Source organism: Salvelinus fontinalis, chromosome 33 (genome assembly GCF_029448725.1).
Source record: "Salvelinus fontinalis isolate EN_2023a chromosome 33, ASM2944872v1, whole genome shotgun sequence".
NCBI lineage: Eukaryota > Metazoa > Chordata > Actinopteri > Salmoniformes > Salmonidae > Salvelinus > Salvelinus fontinalis.
Window position 1 is genome coordinate 33,148,101 of NC_074697.1, and position 20,217 is coordinate 33,168,317.

A 20,217-nucleotide genomic window follows, 5' to 3' on the forward strand; every position below is an offset into this window, starting at 1 on the left:
TGGCCAGCGTTTGTTGTGTGTTGAGGGTTGTGTTCCACAGAGGAGGAGGGGAAAGGAGGACTGAGAAAGAAGGAGAAAGAGAGGGAGGGGTAGTCAGCGAGAGAAGGAAACTTAGTGAATATTGTGACAGAATTTGTCTCTTTTCTTCCAGTACTACCCACCTCACTTGATGCCTATGAAAATAGAGTAATTGTTTTCATGTGCGTGTGTGTAGAAGTAACTGTTATAAATCTATGACTCACCAGTCTGATCTAGGTCCAAAGATTAGTTCTACCAATTTGTCCAGGCTTTACTTGAAACATGTTTTTCAAAACACCGCTATGTGAGATCAATACCAAGGCTCTTCTGTTAAGGAAAGAAAAACTAAAAAAAACATTGCTGCATCTTGAATGTTTTATTTTTTTTCTTTCCCAAAAAATATCGGGATTTCTACCTATATGGTTCACCCGTAGTGTATGCACATCCAACAATTACCCAGATGATAGTATATAGATATAATAGAAATACTCTCTAGTCTTGGTCACTATTGTATAAAATACACCCAAAGGCCTATAGTTTATTGCACTGAAAGCCATTGGTTGATCTGTAGGTGGTCTATGGCCCGGGTGGCATTCCTAGTCTCTGGGCACTCTGACCCTGTCCCCTCAGCCCTTCCAGCTGAGACTCCAGGGACCAGGCCCAGGCTGTATTTGTTTAGTATTTCCTCAGCTTGTAATTGTCTGTTCGTATTCAGGGAACTCGTAAAGGGCTCAGCTCTGAGCCACAGTCGGAAACGTGGTGACGTCCCCCTACTTGTAAATGCATTTATTTGCTTGCTTTTTAATTCCCCTTTAAGGCTTCCCCAGTTCCCCTGCTGTCTAGCCCACTGCAGCCCGCCACATGAAGTGTGCGGTTTTTATCCATCGGTTCCGCTCAGGTTCATAAAATAATAACCTTACCGGTTCCGTCGACCAGAAGCCAGACGTTCCCTCCCGGAGAAGAAATGCAAGCCCAGCTCACAGCGCCGTCGTGTTGAAGCTAAAATAACAGATGTTAAAGACTTCTTTCATACAGAAAAAACCCCTCTCTAGTGATTTAAATGGCATGCATCTGACATAATGTACATAATAACCATTGTAAACTGACGTGTTGCTAAAATTGAGACTCTGCCTCGGTTGTAAAAGTCATATAACCGTTCTGTTGTGAATACATTTTCCAAAATGGTACAGTAGCTAGTCTATAGCAGGCCAGGCAAAACAGAGCTGTGCTGTGCTGGACGGTCAAGAGACCCAGAAACATGGTGTCATCCCAAATGGCAGCCTATTCCCTATATAGTGCACTAATTTTGACGAGAGTTGGCCCCTGGTCAACAGTAGTGCATTATATAGGGAATAGGCTGCCGTTTAGGACGTACACATGTCTGTTTTACTAGCTTGCCCAGTGGCCGTTTGAGGGGGAAATAGATGGATGTAGCAGGTGTGGATCTCTGTCTGGCTGCTTTACAGCCTACTACCCAGTAATTAGCAGTCATTTAGGATTACTGTTATATGGGGGAAACCCTTCATGTTAGAAGGGTTGTGAAGTCGACTTGGGCCAAGACCAACTGTTTCCACTTCAGCAGGCTTAGATTTTCCTCCAGAGGTCATGGCCGTTGCCTCAGTTGTGTGTGTACCTCTATTTCAGTGTGTGTGTTTGTGTACGTGCTTAAAGACACAATCTCAACTTTTTTTATGGTTTTACAATCTCATCTCTCGCTCTCCCCCACTCACTTTCTTTTTCTCTCTCCTTCGCTCTCTCTCCCAACCGCTTCAGTCTCCTTCCCACTCTCTGCATCAATTTAGACCCAAAAGGCCAATCCCAGTAAATAGTAATTGACACATTGATCTCATAGGCCGTAATAACAGTCCTATTACTGAGGCGGAGGGCGCTCAGTGTCACCTTAACATGTTACTGGACTGACATCTAGCCCTGATCAATGATAATGATGATTTGGCCTGGCTTTCAACCCATGCCTCCGCAGCCCCAGCACCAGGAAATCACATTACAGCTGATCCTGTCCTGGCTCCATTAGAACACCGCCATTTGTTAAAATACTGCCCAGGCCAAAACAATTCAACCGGGGGCCATTTTGATTCTGTAATAGAGGGACGGGCGGGCCATCATTGTCCCCATGAGTGAATCAATCCGGGCGCCTGTTATTTCGTAAAAAGCATTTGGATTAGATTGATCTGACCCCGGTGATAACGCTGAAATCGATGGAGGAGCCGCCAGAAAACAAGTTAGGAGAAGTTATATTTTTCTATTAATCTCAATTCTTGTACTCAGTTTGGTAATGCTATCCTTGCTGTGCCAGAGAGTATCATAATATGCCTTAGTGTAAGGCCTGCAGCAGATCATTATTAGGGCCGGCTGCTATGGACAACTGAATGGAGGTCACCCAAAACTCTTGTCCACTCCTTTGTCTTCCCCGTTGCCTCTTACAGGAAATGACAGGGGAAATGCGCACACACAACGTCAGACACTCCCGCTGGTACATGCACCAGACGCTCACACACAACGTCAGACACTCCCGCTGGTACATGCACCAGACGCTCACACACAACGTCAGACACTCCCGCTGGTACATGCACCAGACGCTCACACACAACGTCAGACACTCCCGCTGGTACATGCACCAGACGCTCACACACAACGTCAGACACTCCCGCTGGTACATGCACCAGACGCTCACACACAACGTCAGACACTCCCGCTGGTACATGCACCAGACGCTCACACACAACGTCAGACACTCCCGCTGGTACATGCACCAGACGCTCACACACAACGTCAGACACTCCCGCTGGTACATGCACCAGACGCTCACACACAACGTCAGACACTCCCGCTGGTACATGCACCAGACGCTCACACACAACGTCAGACACTCCCGCTGGTACATGCACCAGACGCTCACACACAACGTCAGACACTCCCGCTGGTACATGCACCAGACGCTCACACACAACGTCAGACACTCCCGCTGGTACATGCACCAGACGCTCACACACAACGTCAGACACTCCCGCTGGTACATGCACCAGACGCTCACACACAACGTCAGACACTCCCGCTGGTACATGCACCAGACGCTCACACACAACGTCAGACACTCCCGCTGGTACATGCACCAGACGCTCACACACAACGTCAGACACTCCCGCTGGTACATGCACCAGACGCTCACACACAACGTCAGACACTCCCGCTGGTACATGCACCAGACGCTCACACACAACGTCAGACACTCCCGCTGGTACATGCACCAGACGCTCACACACAACGTCAGACACTCCCGCTGGTACATGCACCAGACGCTCACACACAACGTCAGACACTCCCGCTGGTACATGCACCAGACGCTCACACACAACGTCAGACACTCCCGCTGGTACATGCACCAGACGCTCACACACAACGTCAGACACTCCCGCTGGTACATGCACCAGACGCTCACACACAACGTCAGACACTCCCGCTGGTACATGCACCAGACGCTCACACACAACGTCAGACACTCCCGCTGGTACATGCACCAGACGCTCACACACAACGTCAGACACTCCCGCTGGTACATGCACCAGACGCTCACACACAACGTCAGACACTCCCGCTGGTACATGCACCAGACGCTCACACACAATGTCAGACACTCCCGCTGGTACATGCACCAGACGCTCACACACAACGTCAGACACTCCCGCTGGTACATGCACCAGACGCTCACACACAACGTCAGACACTCCCGCTGGTACATGCACCAGACGCTCACACACAACGTCAGACACTCCCGCTGGTACATGCACCAGACGCTCACACACAACGTCAGACACTCCAGACACTCCCGCTGGTACATGCACCAGATGCTCACACACAGACAGACTTGCGTGCGCACACAAACATGCAGTGTCAGGCATGCGCACACACACACGGACACTGTGTCTCTGGCTGGGCTGAGAGATCTGAGGGCTCCCATGGCACCGGTGTTGTGGCTGAATGTCCAGCCACTGGCTTGGGAAACTTTCCTCAACAGCCAGAGAGGGAGAGAGAGAGAGTGAGTGAGTGTGTGTTGGGTGTTGCCTCTGACCGTGTCAGTGGGTGTGTGGAGCTGCATTTGTGTCTGTGGCATCTGCCCAAGCTCTGTGGAGTGGTGCTACTTCCACGCACACACTAATCCCCTTGATCAAGGGGTGAGCGTCCTTTTTAGGGAGTGGACAGCGTCTGCACCCAAAGTAGTGCACTTTGTGGGGAATAGGGTGTCATTTGAACGCATATGATTTTCCCCCTAGAGGTTACTCTAGGTATGATGCACATTTGAAATCTTATTGATGACGTTATTAAATATTTTGAGACAGGCTAGTAGTGGGTTAGAAGCTCATGGAGTCACTATAGAATAGGGACTAGGCATTGTTTCTGGACAAGACCTATAGGTAACTGCCAAAATAAAGGAAACGTCAACATAGTGTCTTATTAATAGGCCGTTGGGCCACCACGATTGGAGGGATGCGACACCATTCTTTCACGTCTAATTCCATAATTTGGTGTTTTGTTGATGGTGGTGGAAAACGCTGTTTCAGGCACCGCTCCAGAATCTCCCATAAGTGTTCAACTGGGTTGAGATCTTGTGACACACACACCCTTTAAACTCCCTATGCTCCTTTTGAGACCCCTCTTTCAAAGTCACAGATCTCTTCTTCTAACCATTAGTGCTGAGTGATTAACCTAAATGTTGGTTTTTAAACTACTAATTGACCGATGCTTGTTCAATTATTTGACTTATATTTCATTCGTATTTTTTCTGTGAGCTCAATGCGCACAACACACAGGTTCTCGAGTTAAATCAGATCCAGCATGAACTGTGCTATGTAGTAGGGAGTTATAGTTTCCAACAGGCCAATATTCTACAAAGTTTAGTGCCAAAAACATGGTTATTAACTACAATGACCATAATCCATTGCGCATCTACTTGTCCAGATTATTTTCCGCCTGCTACAGAAGAGAGAATCCACAATCATGAGGTGTTATAGAGAGCAGCTGTTGCTTTGCAAGTTATTTCTACCTGAAAATACATAATCTAAGTGATTGATGGTATTCAGCAGTCATAAGTATGCCTTATTTACTTTGAACTACAAAATAGTGATTTTGTCAGACAGAATAGGCAGCAGCTTTAAAGAGCTGAGATGATGACTTGGAATGAAATAATAAAGTCATCAAATGAAACATGTAATATACACAACTGAAATATTTAATTAAACTGAAGTAATGATTAATAAATGATGGTTAATAAGTGATAAGCAGTCATGGGCAGTCACTACCATCATGGAACTTTTATTAATTGTTTTATTCTGTGTTACAGCATTCAACCCACATAATGCATAGTGCATTTAATAAAAGTAATCTAAAACCGTAATTGTTTTAATAATTGAACCGAAACGGAACAGACCTCAAAAATCACTCAGCACGTCTAGGCATGGTAGCCAAAATAATTGACAACTGGGCATTTTTATACATTTTTATACATGAAAGCATATTGGGATGTTAATTGCTTAATTAATTTAGGAACTACACCTATGTGGAAGCACCTGCTTTCAATATACAGTTCCAGTCAAAAGCTTGGACACACCTACTCATTCCAGCGTTTTTCTTTATTTTTACTATTTTCTACATTGTAGAATAATAGTGAAGACATCAACTATGTAATAACACCTATAGAATCATCTACTAACCAAAAAAGTGTGAAACGAATCACAATATTTTATATTTGAAATTCTTAAAATAGCCACCTGTTGCCTTAATGACAGCTTTGCTCACTCTTGGCATTCTCTCAACCAGCTTCTTGAGTTAGTCACCTGGAATGCATTTCAATTAACCTTGTTAATTTGTGGAATTTCTTTCCTTAATGCGTTTGAGCAAATCAGTTGTGTTGTGACAAGGTAGAAGTGGTATAAGGAAAGAGAAATGACAGTCCATCATTACTTTAAGAAATTAAGGTCAGTCAATCTGGAACATTTCAAGAACTTTGACATTTTCTTCAAGTGCAATCGCAAAAACCATCAAGCACTATGAAGAAACTGGCTCTCGTGAGGACCACCACAGGAAAGAATGACCCAGAGTTACCTCTGCTGAACAGAATAAGTTCATTAGAGTTAACTGCACCTCAGATTGCAGCCTAAATAAATGTTTCACAGTGTTCAAGTAACAGACACATCTCAACATAAACTGTTCAGAGGAGACGGCATGAATCAGGCCTTCATGGTCAAATTGCTGCAAAGAAACCACTACTAAAGGACACCAATAAGAAGAGACTTGCTTGGGCCAAGAAACACGAGCAATGGATATTAGACCGGTGGAAATCTGTCCTTTGGTCTGAAGAGTGCAAATTGTAGATTTTTGGTTCCAACTGCCATGGCATTGTGATACGCAGAGTAGGTGAACGGATGATCTCCACATGTGTGGTTCCCACCGTGAAGCATGGAGGAGGAGGAGGTGTGGGGGTGCTTTGCTATTCCCTGCATAGTGCACTACTTTTGACCAGGGCCCTATTCCCTGGTCTGTGATTTATTTAGAATTCAAGGCACACTTAACAAGCATGGCTACCACCGCATTCTGCAGCGGTACGCCATGCCATCTGGTTTGCGTAGTGGGACTATAACAGGACAATGACCCCAACACACCTCCAGGCTGTGTAAGGGCTATTTATTCAAGAAGGAGAGTGATGGAGTGCTGCATCAGATTACCTGGCCCCCACAATCACCCGACCTCAATCCAATTGAGATTGTTTGGGATGAATTGGACTGCAGAGTGATGGAAAAGCAGTGCTCAGAATATGTGGGAACTCCTTCAAGACTGTTGGAAAAGCATTCTTCATGAAGCTGGTTGAGAGAATGCCAAGACTGCAAAGCTGTCATCAAGGCAAAGGGTGGCTACTTTGAAGAATCTCAAATATATTTAGATTTGTTTAACACTTTTTTTGGTTACTACATGATTCCATGTGTTTTTCGTTGTTGTGATGTCTTCACTATTATTCTACAATGTAGAAAATAGTGAAAATAAAGGAAAACATTGAATGACTAGGTGTTTCCAAACTACTGTTCTTGGTATCCTAATTTACTCAGGTGTTTCCTTTATTTTGGCAGTTACCTGCATATCTCCCCTTATGTCTGCAACAGGACATAATTAGTGTTTTTGTACTACCCAGTCCCCAGGCAGACATGGAGCCAGAACATCACACGGCCTGAGTTCACCAACACTAATACTGCTTGGCATTTGCTGTAGCGACAAGACTCAATATAGCCAGTCTACACACGGCTAACACGAACCAACAGCAGTTAAGCAAGAGCCATGACTACTGACCAAGAGCGAGGACAAGGAAAAGAGAGCATGAGAGAGAAAAACGTTGAGAGAAGGGAGTGAAAGAGGAAGAGCTGCAAGAGAGGGAGAGGAGAGGGGGAGAGACCGAATTAATAAGAGGGAACAAGATGGAGAAGAAGCGAGAGAGACTGATGCAGGCAGACTGGCTTCTCTATCATCGGCTCCATTCTAAGATTCCCTCATTGGAAGAATTATGACAAATGAAACCCTCTCCGGTTCTCCATGACTGCGACTCAGGGCTATCAAGTAGCACATGGACAGTCCCTGCAGCTTTTTACCATTCAACTCTCCCCTAAGTGTTTCCATGTTCCCGGCGCTTTGCGGACAGCTTAAGATGTCTTGGCTGCTTTGTGATGGCCTGATGTGTGCATATTTTGAAACGGGGTAATTTTCTCAACGCTTCGGCCACAGTATTTCATCCACTGTTTGCATTTGTCAGAGAGAGGCCTAAATGGAAAGAGCAGATATTTTCCACCATAAAGAAGAGAAATAGTGGCCTGTTGGTCGGTCTGTTCGGTTGGTTTGAGTGATTGGGAACGCAGACCGACATTACAACCTAATTGATGCGTGCAGCCCAGTGCTGGTCAGTGGAGTAGAAGTAGTGCTGCAGGAGATAGGATCGGAATTTGGATTCTTAACTTTTTGTGTCATCAGGCTAGGCTGAAACAAGCCCTGAATGCTGATTGGCTGACAGCTGTGGTATATCAGACTGTAATCCATAGGTATGACAAAACATTTATTTTTACGTTGGTAACCAGTTTATAATAGCGATAATGCACCTTGGGGGTTTGTGGTATATGGCCACTATACCACGGCTAAGTGCTGTATCCAGGCACTCTGCGTTGTGTCGTGAATAAAAGGGAGGAAGGGGGGGGGGGGGGAGTGTGTGGAGAGAGAGGGGTTAGAGAGAGAGCAAGAGACATTGCCCACAAAATGTTAAAACAAACCCAATTTTGATCAACTCCCATGTCTATTGGGTGAAATACCACAGTGTGCCATCACAGCAGCAAGATTTGTGACCTGTCGCCACAAGGGCACCCAGTGAAGAACAAGCACCATTGTAAATACAACCCATATTTGTTTATTTTCCTTTTTGATCTTTAACTATTTTCACATATGACATTTGAAATGTCTTTATTCTTTTGGAACTTTTGTGAGTGTAATGTTTACTGTTAATTCATATTGTTTATTTCCCTTTTGTTTATTATCTAGTTCACTTTCTTTGGCAATGTGAACATTTCCTATGCCAATAAAGTCCTTTAATTGAGAGAGAAATCATTGAAAATATCTGTCTATTTTGTACTGAATGTGTCAAATATAGGATGTGTTTCTGTGCCTAGGACGAGCCCCCCATACTGCTGTGTGGACCTGTACTCTCTGAAGACAGGGGAGATGGTCAAGTCCATCCAGTTCAAGACGCCCATCTATGACCTACACTGCAACAAGGAGTACGTATGGTGGCATCACTTTTTGCATTCAAATAAATATATTGTAGTTTCATGTTATATGAAAATCACATACTATTTGTAATTTTCCTGGTTCTTGTAGGATTCTAGTTGTCGCCCTGCAGGAGAAGATTGCTGCATTCGACAGCTGTACCTTCACCAAAAAGTTCTTTGTTACAAGTAAGGAGCTGGGACTGTGTGTGTATCCTTAATGGCACCCGATGGTGCCTGGTCAAAAGTAGTGCACTATATAGGGAATAGGGCCCTGGTCAAAAGTAGTGCACTATAGACCAGGGCCCTATGTGCCATAATATGGACTTGGTCTTTTACAAAATAGGGCTGTCTTCTGTATACCACCCCTACCTTGCCACAACACAACTGATTGGCTCAAACGCATCAAGGAAAGAAAATCCACAAATTAACAAAGCACACCTGTTAATTGAAATGCATTCCAGGTGACTACCTCATGAAGCTGGTTGAGAGAATGCCTAGAGTGTGCAAAGCTGTCATCAAGGCAATGGGTGGCTATTTGTAGAATCTCAAATATTAAATATATTTTGATTTGTGTAACACTTTTTTGGTTACTACATGATTCCATATATTTTATTTCATAATTTTGATGTCACTATTATTCTACATTGTAGAAAACTGTAAAAATAAAGAAAATCTCTTGAATGAGTAGGTGTTCTAAAACTTTTGACCGGTAGTGTAGGTAGAGTTATTAAAGTGACTATGCATTGATAACAACAGAGAGTATCAGCGGTGTAAAAGAGGGGTGTGGAAGCTGTTTAGAAGCCTCGTGGACCTGGATTTGGCGCTCCGGTACCGCTTGCCGTGTGGTAGCAGAGAGAACAGTCTATGACTATTGTGGCTGGAGTCTTTGACAATTTTTAGGGCCTTCCTCTGACACCACCTGGTATAGAGGTCCTGGATGGCAGGAAGCTTGTCCCCAGTGATGTACTGGACCACACACACTACCCTCTGTAGTGCCTTGCGGTCGGATGCCAATCAGTTGCCATACCAGGCAGTGATGCAACCAGTCAGGATGCTCTCGATGGTGCAGCTGTAGAACCTTTTGAGGATCTGAGGACCCATGCCAAATCTTTTCAGTCTCCTGAGGGGGAATAGGTTTTGTCGTGCCATCTTCACAAATGTCTTGGTGTGTTTGCTCAATTTTTAGTTTGTTGGTGATGTGGACACCAAGGAACTTGAAGGTCTCAACCTGCTCCACTTCAGCCCTGTCGATGAGAATGAGGGCGTGCTTGGTCCTCTTTTTCCTGTAGCCCACAATCATCTCATATGTCTTGATTACGTTGAGGGAGAGGTTGTTGTCCTGGCGCCACACGGCCAGTTCTCGGACTTCCTCCCTATAGGCTGTTTCGTCGTTGTCAGTGATCAGGCCTATCACTGTTGTGTCATCAGCAAACTTAATGATGGTGTTGGAGTCGTGCCTGGCTGTAGAGTCATGAGTGAACATGGAGTACAGGTGGGGACTGAGCACGCATCCCTGAGGGGCCCCTGTGTGGATGATCAGCGTGGTGGATGTGTTGTTACCTACCCTTACCACCTGGGGGCAGCCTGTCAGGAAGTCCAGGATCCAGTTGCAGAGGGAGGTGTTTAGTCCCAGGGTCCTTAGCTTATCGGAGGGCCTGTTGTCAGGTCTTCTGGCAGTCTCTATGGGCGTGCCACAGGGTTACATTTTCGGGCCAACTCTTTTCTTTGTATTTATCAATGATGTCGCTCTTGCTGCTGGTGATTCTCTGATCAACCTCTATGCAGACGACACCATTCTGTATACATCTGGCCCTTCTTTGGACACTGTGTTAACAAACCTCCAAACGAGCTTCAATGCCATAAAACATTCCTTCCGTGGCCTCCAACTGCTTTTAAATGCTAGTAAAACTAAATCGCATGCTCTTCAACCGATTGCTACCCGCACCCTCCTGCCCGACTAGCATCATTGCTCTGGACGGTTCTGTCTGGTTAGACTGTAAACTCTCCTTTGACTCACATTAAGCATCTCCAATCCAAAATTAAATCTAGAATCAGCTTCCTATTTCGCAACAAAGCCTCCTTCACTCATGCCACCAAACATACCCTCGTAAAACTGACTATCCTACCAATCCTTGACTTCGTTGATGTCATTTACAAAATAGCCACCATCACTCTACTCAACAAATTGGATGTAGTCTATCACAGTGCCATCCATTTTGTCACCAAAGCCGCATATACCTCCCACCACTGCGACCTGTATGCTCTCGTTGGCTGGCCCTTGCTACATATTCGTCTCCAAACCCACTGGCTCCAGGTCATCTAAGTTTTTGCTAGGAAAAGCTCTGCCTTATCTCAGCTCACTGGTCACCATAGCAACACCCACCCATAGCACGCGCTCCAGACGGTAGATTTCACTGGTCATCCCCAAAGCCAACACCTCATTTGGCCGCCTTTCCTTCCAGTTCTCTGCTGCCAATGAATGGAACGAATTGCAAAAATCACTGAAGCTGGAGACTTATATCTCCCTCTCTAACTTTAAGTATCAGCTGTCAGAGCAGCTTACCGATCACTGTACCTGTACACAGCCAATCTGTAAATAGCACACCCAACTACATCATCCCCATGTTGTTATTTATTTTTGCTCTTTTGCACCCCAGTATCTCTACTTGCACATATATCACTCCAGTGTTAATGCTCAATTGTAATTATTTTGCCTCTATGGACAATTTATTTCCTTACCTCCCTAATCTTAATACATTTGCACACACTACATATATTTTTCTATTGTTTTATTGACTGTACATTTGTTTATCCCATGTGTAACTCTGTGTTGTTGTCTTTGTCGCACTGCTTTGCTTTATCTTGGCCAGGTCGCGGCCTACCTGGTTAATTAAAGGTGAAATGAATAAATAAAAATGGATGAGTTGAGGCACTATGGTGTTAAACGCTGAGCTGTGGTCAATGAATAGCATTCTCACATAAGTGTTCCTTTTGTCCAGGTAGGAAATGGCAGTGTGGAGTGCAATAGAGATTGCGTCATCTGTGGATCTGTTAGGGCGGTATGCTGGGATAATGGTGTTGTGAGCCATGACCAGCCTTTCAAAGCATTTCATGGTTACAGACGTGAGTGCTACGGGTCGGTAGTCATTTAGGCAGGCAGTCATTTACCTTATTGTTCTTGGGCACAGGTGCTATGGTTGTCTGCTTAATACATGTTGGTATTACAGACTTAGACAGGGAGAGGTTGAAAATGTCCGTGATGACACTTGCCAGTTGGTAAGCGCATGCTCGCAGTACACATCCTGGTAATCCATCTGGCCCTAGGGCCTTGTGAATGTTGACCTGTTTAAAGGTCTTACTCACATCGGCTGCGGAGAGCATGATCTCAGTCTTCCGGAACAGCTGGTGCTCACATGCATCTTTCAGTGTTATTTGCCTCGAAGCAAGCGTTGAAGTAGTTTCGCTCGTCTGGTAGGCTCGTGTCACTGGGCAGCTCTCGGCTGTGCTTCCCTTTTGTAGTCTGTAATGGTTTGCAAGCTCCGCCGCGTCCGGCGAGCGTCAGAGCCGGTGTAGTACGATTCGATCTTTGTCCTGTATTGATGCTTTGCCTGTTTGATGGTTTGTCAGAGGGCATAGTGTGATTTCTTCTAAGCTTCCGGGTTAGAGTCCAGCTCCTTGAAAGCGGCATCTCTTTCCTTCAGTGTGGATGTTGCCTGTAATCCATGGCTTCTGTTTGGGTATGTACAGTTGAAGTCGGAATTTTACATACACTTAGGTTGGAGTCAGTAAAACTTGTTTTTCAACCTCTCCACCAATTTCATGTTAACAAACTATAGTTTTGGCAGTCGGTTAGGACATCTACTTTGTGTATGACACAAGTAATTTTTCCACAATTGTTTACAGAAAGATTATTTCACTTATAATTCACTGTATCACAATTCCAGTGGGTCAGAAATGTACATACACTAAGATGACTGTGCCTTTTAAACAGCTTGGAAAATACCAGAACATGATGTCATGGCTTTAGAAGCTTCTGATTGACTCAAATGATGTCAATTAGCCTATCGGAGGTGTACTTGTGGATGTATTTGAAGGCCTACCTTCAAACTCAGTGCCTCTTTGCTTGACATCATGGGAAAATCAAAAGAAATTAGCCATGACCTCAGAAAAGAATTGTAGACCTCCACAAGTCTGGTTCATCCTTGGGAGCAATTTCCAAACGCCTGAAGGTACCACGTTCATCTCTACAAACAATAGTATGCAAGTATAAACACCAGCCGTCATACCTGTAACGATCGTCTTCGGGAGAAAGAGAGGAGGACCAAAGCGCAGTGTGGTAAGTGTTCATGATGATGTTTTTAATTAAACTCAGAACACTAAACAAAACAATAAATGATGTGAACAAACAAAACAGTACCGTGTGGCAACACTGTCGACAAACACCCGCAAAACCCAACAGAAAACAGGCTACCTAAATATGGTTCCCAATCAGGGACAACGATTGACAGCTGCCTCTGATTGAGAACCATATCAGGCCAAACGCAGAAAACCAACACAAAAATAGAAAACATAGATTATACCCACCCAACTCACGCCCTGACCACACTAAAACAAAGAAAATACAAAAGAACTATGGTCAGAACGGGACAATACCGCTCAGGAAGGAGACTCGTTTTGTTTCCTGGAGAAACTTCTTGTCAATATGGGGGCGCTGTTTCCACTTTGGAAAAAATCGTGCCCAAATTAAACTGCCTCGTACTCTATTCTAAATCGTACAATATGCATATTATTATTACTATTGGATAGAAAACACTCAAGTTTCTAAAACTGTTTGAATTATATCTGTGAGTAAAACAGAACTCATTTTGCAGCAAACTTACAGATAGAAAGTGAAAAATCTGAAAACGATGCTCTGTTCCAGGGCCTGCCTATTGAATTGCCTTATATTTATGGATATGCATGCACTGCATACGCCTTCCACTAGATGTCAACAGTGGAATGGGGTGTCTAGCTTGATCTGAGGTCGAACAAGAGCTCTTGGAATGACGTGTCCAGAATTTCCTTTCTCTACCTAGGCGCGGGAAGCACCTCCCTATTGTCTTATGATAAGCGTTCGGTATACACGGCTAATATCTCCGGCTTTGTTTTTATTTGATACATATTAGAAAAACATCATAAAGTAGGTTTTTTCAACCGAGTTTCATCAGTTTATTCAACGTTTAATGGGACTTTTGGAGTTTTCCGTTCTCTGCGTCGAGAGAAATTGGGAACGTCATCAACATTGGCTAGCCTTGTGGAGCGAATTCGACAGGAGAGAAGGACATTCTAAAACCAAACAACGATTTATTCTGGACCTTGTACAAGATTCTGATGGAAGCTCAGCAAAAGTAAGAACAATTTATGATGTTATTTCATATTTCTGTGGAAAATATTTAGTCCTATTATCCGCCCTTTTTGCGGGCGCTGTCTCGCTATAACGTAAGCTGTTTGTTATGGTAAAGTTATTTAAAAAAAATCTAACACGGCGGTTGCATTAAGAACTAGTGTATCTTTCATTTGTTGTCCAACATGTATTTTTTAGTAAAGTTTATGATGAGTTCTTTGGGTCAGATTAGGTGAGTGTCCAAAATAGCTCCGGACAATTTGGTGAATCGATGCTACATATTCACAATGTATAACCACGGTTTGCAGCTCTAAATATGCACATTTTCGAACAAAACATAAGTGTATTGTATAACCTGATGTTATAAGACTGTCATCTGATGAAGTTGGTCAAGGTTAGTGATTAATTTTATATCTTTTGCTGGTTTTTGCGATCGCTACCTTTTGCTGCTAATAAATGCATTTGTGTGTTTGGCTATTGTGGTAAGCTAATATAATGTTATATTGTGTTTTCGCTGTAAAACACTTAAAAAATCGGAAATATTGGCTGGATTCACAAGATGTTTATCTTTCATTTGCTGTACACCATGTATTTTTCATAAATGTTTTATGATGAGTATTTAGGTATTTCACGTTGCTCTCTGTAATTATTCTGGCTGCTTTGGTGATATTTTTGATGGTAGCTGCAATGTAAAACTATGATTTATACCTCAAATATGCAAATTTTCGAACAAAACAAATGTATTGTATAACCTGATGTTATAAGACTGTCATCTGATGAAGTTGTTTCTTGGTTAGTGACTAATTATATCTCTATTTGGTCGGTTTTGTGATAGCTACCTATGCGGTAGAAAAATTGTGAAAATATGCGGTTGAGTCTTTTGCTATTGTGGTTAGCTAATAGAAATACATATTGTGTTTTCGCTGTAAAACATTTAAAAAATCGGAAATGATGGCTGGATTCGCAAGATGTTTATCTTTCATTTGCTGTATTGGACTTGTGATTTCATGAAATTATATTATATGATATCCCTGTCCCGCTAGGCTATGCTAGTCAGCTTTTTTGATGAGGAGGATCCCGGATCCGGGAGAGAGAAGCGGTAGAGGTTATTAACGTACTTTGGTGCGAAAAGTGCAAATCACTCCCAGAACAATAGCAAAGGACCTTCTGAAGATGCTGGAGGAAACATATACAGAAGTGTCTATATCCACAGTCGACAAAACCATCCACAGTTGACAAAAAACTATGTTGACATAACCTGAAAGACCGCTCAGCAAGGAAGAAGCCATTGCTCCAAAACCGCCATAAAAATGCCAGAATACGGTTTGCAACTACACATGGGGACAAAGATCGTACTTTTTGGAGAAATGTCTTCTGGTCTGATGAAACAAAAATAGAACTGTTTGGCCATAATGACCATCGTTATGTTTGGAGGAAAAAGGGGGAGGCTTGCAAGCCGAAGAACACCGCCCCAACCCATGAATCCCGGGGGTGGCAGCATCATGTTGTGGAGGTGCTTTGCTGCAGGAGGGACTGGTGCACTTCACAAAATAGATGGCATGATGAGGCAGAAAATTATGTAGATATATTGAAGCAACATCTCAAGACATCAGTCAGGAAGTTAAAGCATGGTCGCAAATGGGTCTTCCAAATGGACAATGACCCCAAGCATACTTCCAAAGTTATGACAAAATGGCTTAAGGACAACAAATTCAAGGTATTGTAGCGGCCATCACAATGCCCTGACCTCAATCTTACAGAAAATGTGTGGGCAGAACTGATAAAGTGTGTGCTAGCAAGGAGGCCTACAAAGTTGACTCAGTTACACCAGCTCTGTCAGGAGGAATGGGCCAAAATTCACCCAACTTATTGTGGGAAGTTTGTGGAAAGCTACCCGGAATGTTTGACCCAAGTGAAACAATTTAAATGCAATGCTACCAAATACTAATTGAGTGAATGTAAACTTCTGACCCACTGGGATTGTGATGAAAAAAACAAAAGCTGAAATAAATCATTCTCTCTACTATTATTCTGACTTTTCACATTCTTAAAATAAAGTGGTGATCCTGACTGACCTAAGACAGGGAATTTTTACTAGGATTAAATTTCAGGAATTGTGAGAAACTGAGTTTAAATGTCTTTGGCTAAGGTGTATGTAAACTTCCGACTTCAACTGTACGTACAGTCACTTTGGGGACAACGTCATCAATGCACTTATTGATGAAGCCAATGACTTATGTAGTGTACTCCTCAATGCCATCCGAGGAATCCCGGAACATACTCCAGTCTGTGCTAGAAAAACAGTACTATAGCTTAGCATCTGCTTCATCTGACAAATTGTTTATTGATCGAGTCACTGGTGCTTCCTGCTTTAATTTGAGCTTGTAAGCAGGAATCAGGAGGATAGAATTATGGTCAGATTTGCCAAATGGAGGGCGAAGGAGAGCTTTGTGTGTGGAGTAAAGGTGTTTTTAAATAAAAAATAAAAAAATCCCCCCCTTTGGTTGCACATTTAACATGCTGATAGAAATTTGGTAAGACGGATTTAAGTTTCTCTGCATTAAAGTCCCCGGCCACTAGGAGCGCCGCCTCTGGAGGAGTGTTTTCCTGTTTGCTTATGGCGGTTTACAGCTCATTGCGTGTGGTCTTAGTGTCAGCATCAGTCTGTGGTGGTATGTAGACAGCTACGATTAATACAGATGAAAAGTCTTTAGGTAGATAGTGTGGTCTACAGCTTATCATGAGATACTCTACCTCAGACGAGCAAAACCTTGAGACTTCATTAGATATTGTTCACCAGCAGTTATTTACAAAAATACAAAGTCCGCCACCCCTTGTCTTACCAGACGCCGCATTTCTATCCTGCTGATACACACACTATTCTTATCACCACGATCACACACACACACGCATGCATGCACTCTCACTCGCACACATACGGTATACACGTACACACACACACACACACACACTAGACCAGTGCATACAGTTATTAGTACTCACAGATGCATCTACTCTTCTGTGAAATCAATGGACATATCATCTTGGTCTGTCCTGTGTCGATCTCTGTGCACATCTGTGAGAACACTGAAGCTACATAGCCACCCACTAACAGTTATATAGCCAGTAGCACCAACACACAGAGCCAGCCCAGTCACGTAACACATCAGCATTTCCACACAAACATCCCAGCACCAGAGACAAGCAGGTCTGTCACGCTGGTATCACCCAGCCCAAACAACCAACTGAAGACAGGTACTGGCAGCGTTTACCCCACCATTCACAAACCACCATGCCTCCTCAAGGAGCACAACGTTTCGAACAAGTCTTTGAAACGGGTCTAAACTGTTTAACTGAAACGTAATGGTAGAGCATGCTGGAGTCCTCTGGTAGCTTAGCACATATCAACATCTCTGAGTGTGTTTATAGCATGTTTACAACTCAACATCATACAGCTACACTACCTTCCTAGGTTGTGTTCAGAAGGCACTGAAGGGGTTAAAACATTTTGAAAAGGAGTGAAACTGGGCGATATCGTACTAGTACAATAAGACTGCTCATTGGGTTGTTTTGCTCATTTGTGCCCAGCTGAACATGACCCCTGGACAGTGCAGGATGACGTGAAACATTCTTTGTAACAAGGCCATTGCTGTCTGCAGACAGTAAACATACTGCTGTTAGGAGAATATGTACTTAATGTGTTGTCCGCCTGCCTTTCCCCTCCATGTCTGGCTGGCAGGGCCACAGGACAATGAGTATAGTCAATCACTGCTAATCACTCTTAATGATGCTTCATCCTTGGAAAATGGAGATGTCTTTGGGGAGGAAGAGCAGCAACACAGGCGTCCTGTAATGTAATGTGGGTTGTTTTAAGTTGTTGCTTGTCTTTAGATTGGTGTGGACTGGGGATGAGGTGGGGATGTGAGGTTTGGGTTGGTGTTTCCCCTTTTTCTCCCTCAAATGTTTTCATCTTTCTTTCTTCAGCCCTCTGCATTTTCTTTCCTCTGTTCACCTCAGCCTTTTCCCCTCTCCCCTTCTCTCCCTCTATTCTCTCTCTATGTCCTTTCCTCCCTCTATTCTCTCTGTCCTTTTCTCTTCTCCCCATGTCCTTTCCTCTTCTCCCCCTTCATCTCCTCTCTCTCCCTTTCAAGTCTTTTCTCTTTTACAATCTCGTTCTCTCTTCTCCCTCTCCTCTTCCTTTTTTCTCTCTTCCTCTCTCCTCTCCTCCCCCTTTCTCCTCTCCTCTCCTCCCACTCTCTCCTCTCCTCCCCCTCTTTCCACACAGGATGTGTTAGACACATGTTGTCTCACTGCCTGGGCTGAGTGGGTCGTTCTCCCCCAGCCCTGGAGAGCCAAAAAAAGGCTGTAGCATTGTGGCCGAACCTCAAGTCCTATTCACCCCGCGCCTCCCAGCCTCGACTCTTCTGAACACTAAATTACTGTCTGACTCCCCATCTCATCTGCACCCTGAGCAGTACATTGTCAGCCAAACCTCTTTCCCTTTGCCTCCATGCACTCACATGACCTCATATTGGTGTGTGTGCTTGTTTGTACGTGTCTTTATATGAGATGTGTATTTGTACTGTTATGTCCGTTTATAGAGGTGTGTGTGTGTGCAAACAAGCGTATTTGTCCTAGTTGCTCTCTGCGTGCTTTTAAGTCCGTATCCATCATGACTCCCTCTCTGTTTACAGACATGTTTGTGAGTAGTGGTGAATCCTGTGTGATGGTGGATGCTGTGCAGAACTGGGTTAAAAAAAAAAAATACTATTTGTAATCTTTCAAATACCTTGAGTGTTTGCTTTAGCCTAGCTGGAGTGCCAGACGGGCAGGGTAGGACATTTTGGAACTAATATGTTGGTCTTTCAAGCCAGACAAGCTTAATCAAGCACAGATAAAGTTTTTGAACCCAGGTCTGGTGCTGTGTGGCCATTGACTCCAGTGTGTGCGTGCGTGCCTGTATTTAGTTAATTACTACTCATCATCATGTCTAGTGTGACATGACTGTTTACATCAACATCTATGTGAGTGGGTGGACACATTTGTACTTGTTTATACTGATAGCTGATCCGCTTGTGAATTTATGGGCCTTTTGTCCTCATCTTCTGTATGTGTGTTGACGTCCATTTGTATTTATGCTGAGCTTTTGAGTGTGTTTCTTTTTACTTAGAGCCACATTATGACTTAATGGATTCTGTGGCACCCAATAAAGTGGGGACGGCTCCTGTCTTGATTGACTGGCAGACACACTGATCCCTATGAGAACTACTAAAGCAAGCAAGCAAGCCCCCCCCCCCCCCCCCACACACACACATACAGTGATCCACGTTCCCCTCTCAAACACATTAAGGCTTTAAGAGAGACTGAGCCACTCTTGGAGGAGAAGAACTCCGACTCCTGAAGCACATATCCACAGCAGCCTTCACTGTTTCACAACTTCTAAAAGTGAACATGTTGAAGTTAGGTAATCCAAAGGCTTTTTTGTTGTTGATACGCAGGCATGATTTTTCCACCTTCATTGGTATGTATCAAATGTTTTTTGTGTGACTGTGTTGTGTCAGCCCCAGTTGTGTATCCAGTTTGTCCTGCAGCTGAAGGGTATGGGTTGCACCTTAAATAACTGTAAGTTTCCTCTTGTGTTTCAGGCTGCTTTCCCTGTCCGGGCCCCAACCTAAACCCTATAGCACTGGGAGGACGCTGGCTAGCCTACGCTGAGAACAAGGTAGGACACACACACACTGAATATACACACACCCATCCATCACGGATGTACTTATCACAACACCATATTTACAATCCTCAAATTCATTTTTTACTTTAGCTCTTTAATCTCTCAGTACAACTCATTCCAAGAAGAGACCACTAGAAATGATAACATCTGAAAACCAACAGATGTAGGGTTTTTTATGTCTATTTAATAGGATTTTTGTATTTTCCAAAAGCAAGTACACTCTACGCACTCTTGCAATACATTTTAATGGATAATTGTGTCTGGTAGTTGTCTGA

At 43.8% G+C, this 20,217-nt stretch overlaps 1 protein-coding gene across 4 annotated transcripts in view; it reads left to right on the forward strand.

The window, feature by feature from the left end:
- Positions 1–20,217, forward strand: part of LOC129832081 (BCAS3 microtubule associated cell migration factor-like) — a 326,378-nt gene that overhangs the window by 28,064 nt on the left and 278,097 nt on the right. For all 4 annotated transcript variants that reach the window (XM_055895829.1, XM_055895830.1, XM_055895832.1 and 1 more), the window contains exons 8-10: positions 8,730–8,837; positions 8,938–9,014; positions 19,857–19,933. In XM_055895829.1, coding sequence (XP_055751804.1) covers positions 8,730–8,837; positions 8,938–9,014; positions 19,857–19,933 — 262 coding nt within the window. The remainder of the gene's footprint in view (positions 1–8,729; positions 8,838–8,937; positions 9,015–19,856; positions 19,934–20,217) is intronic.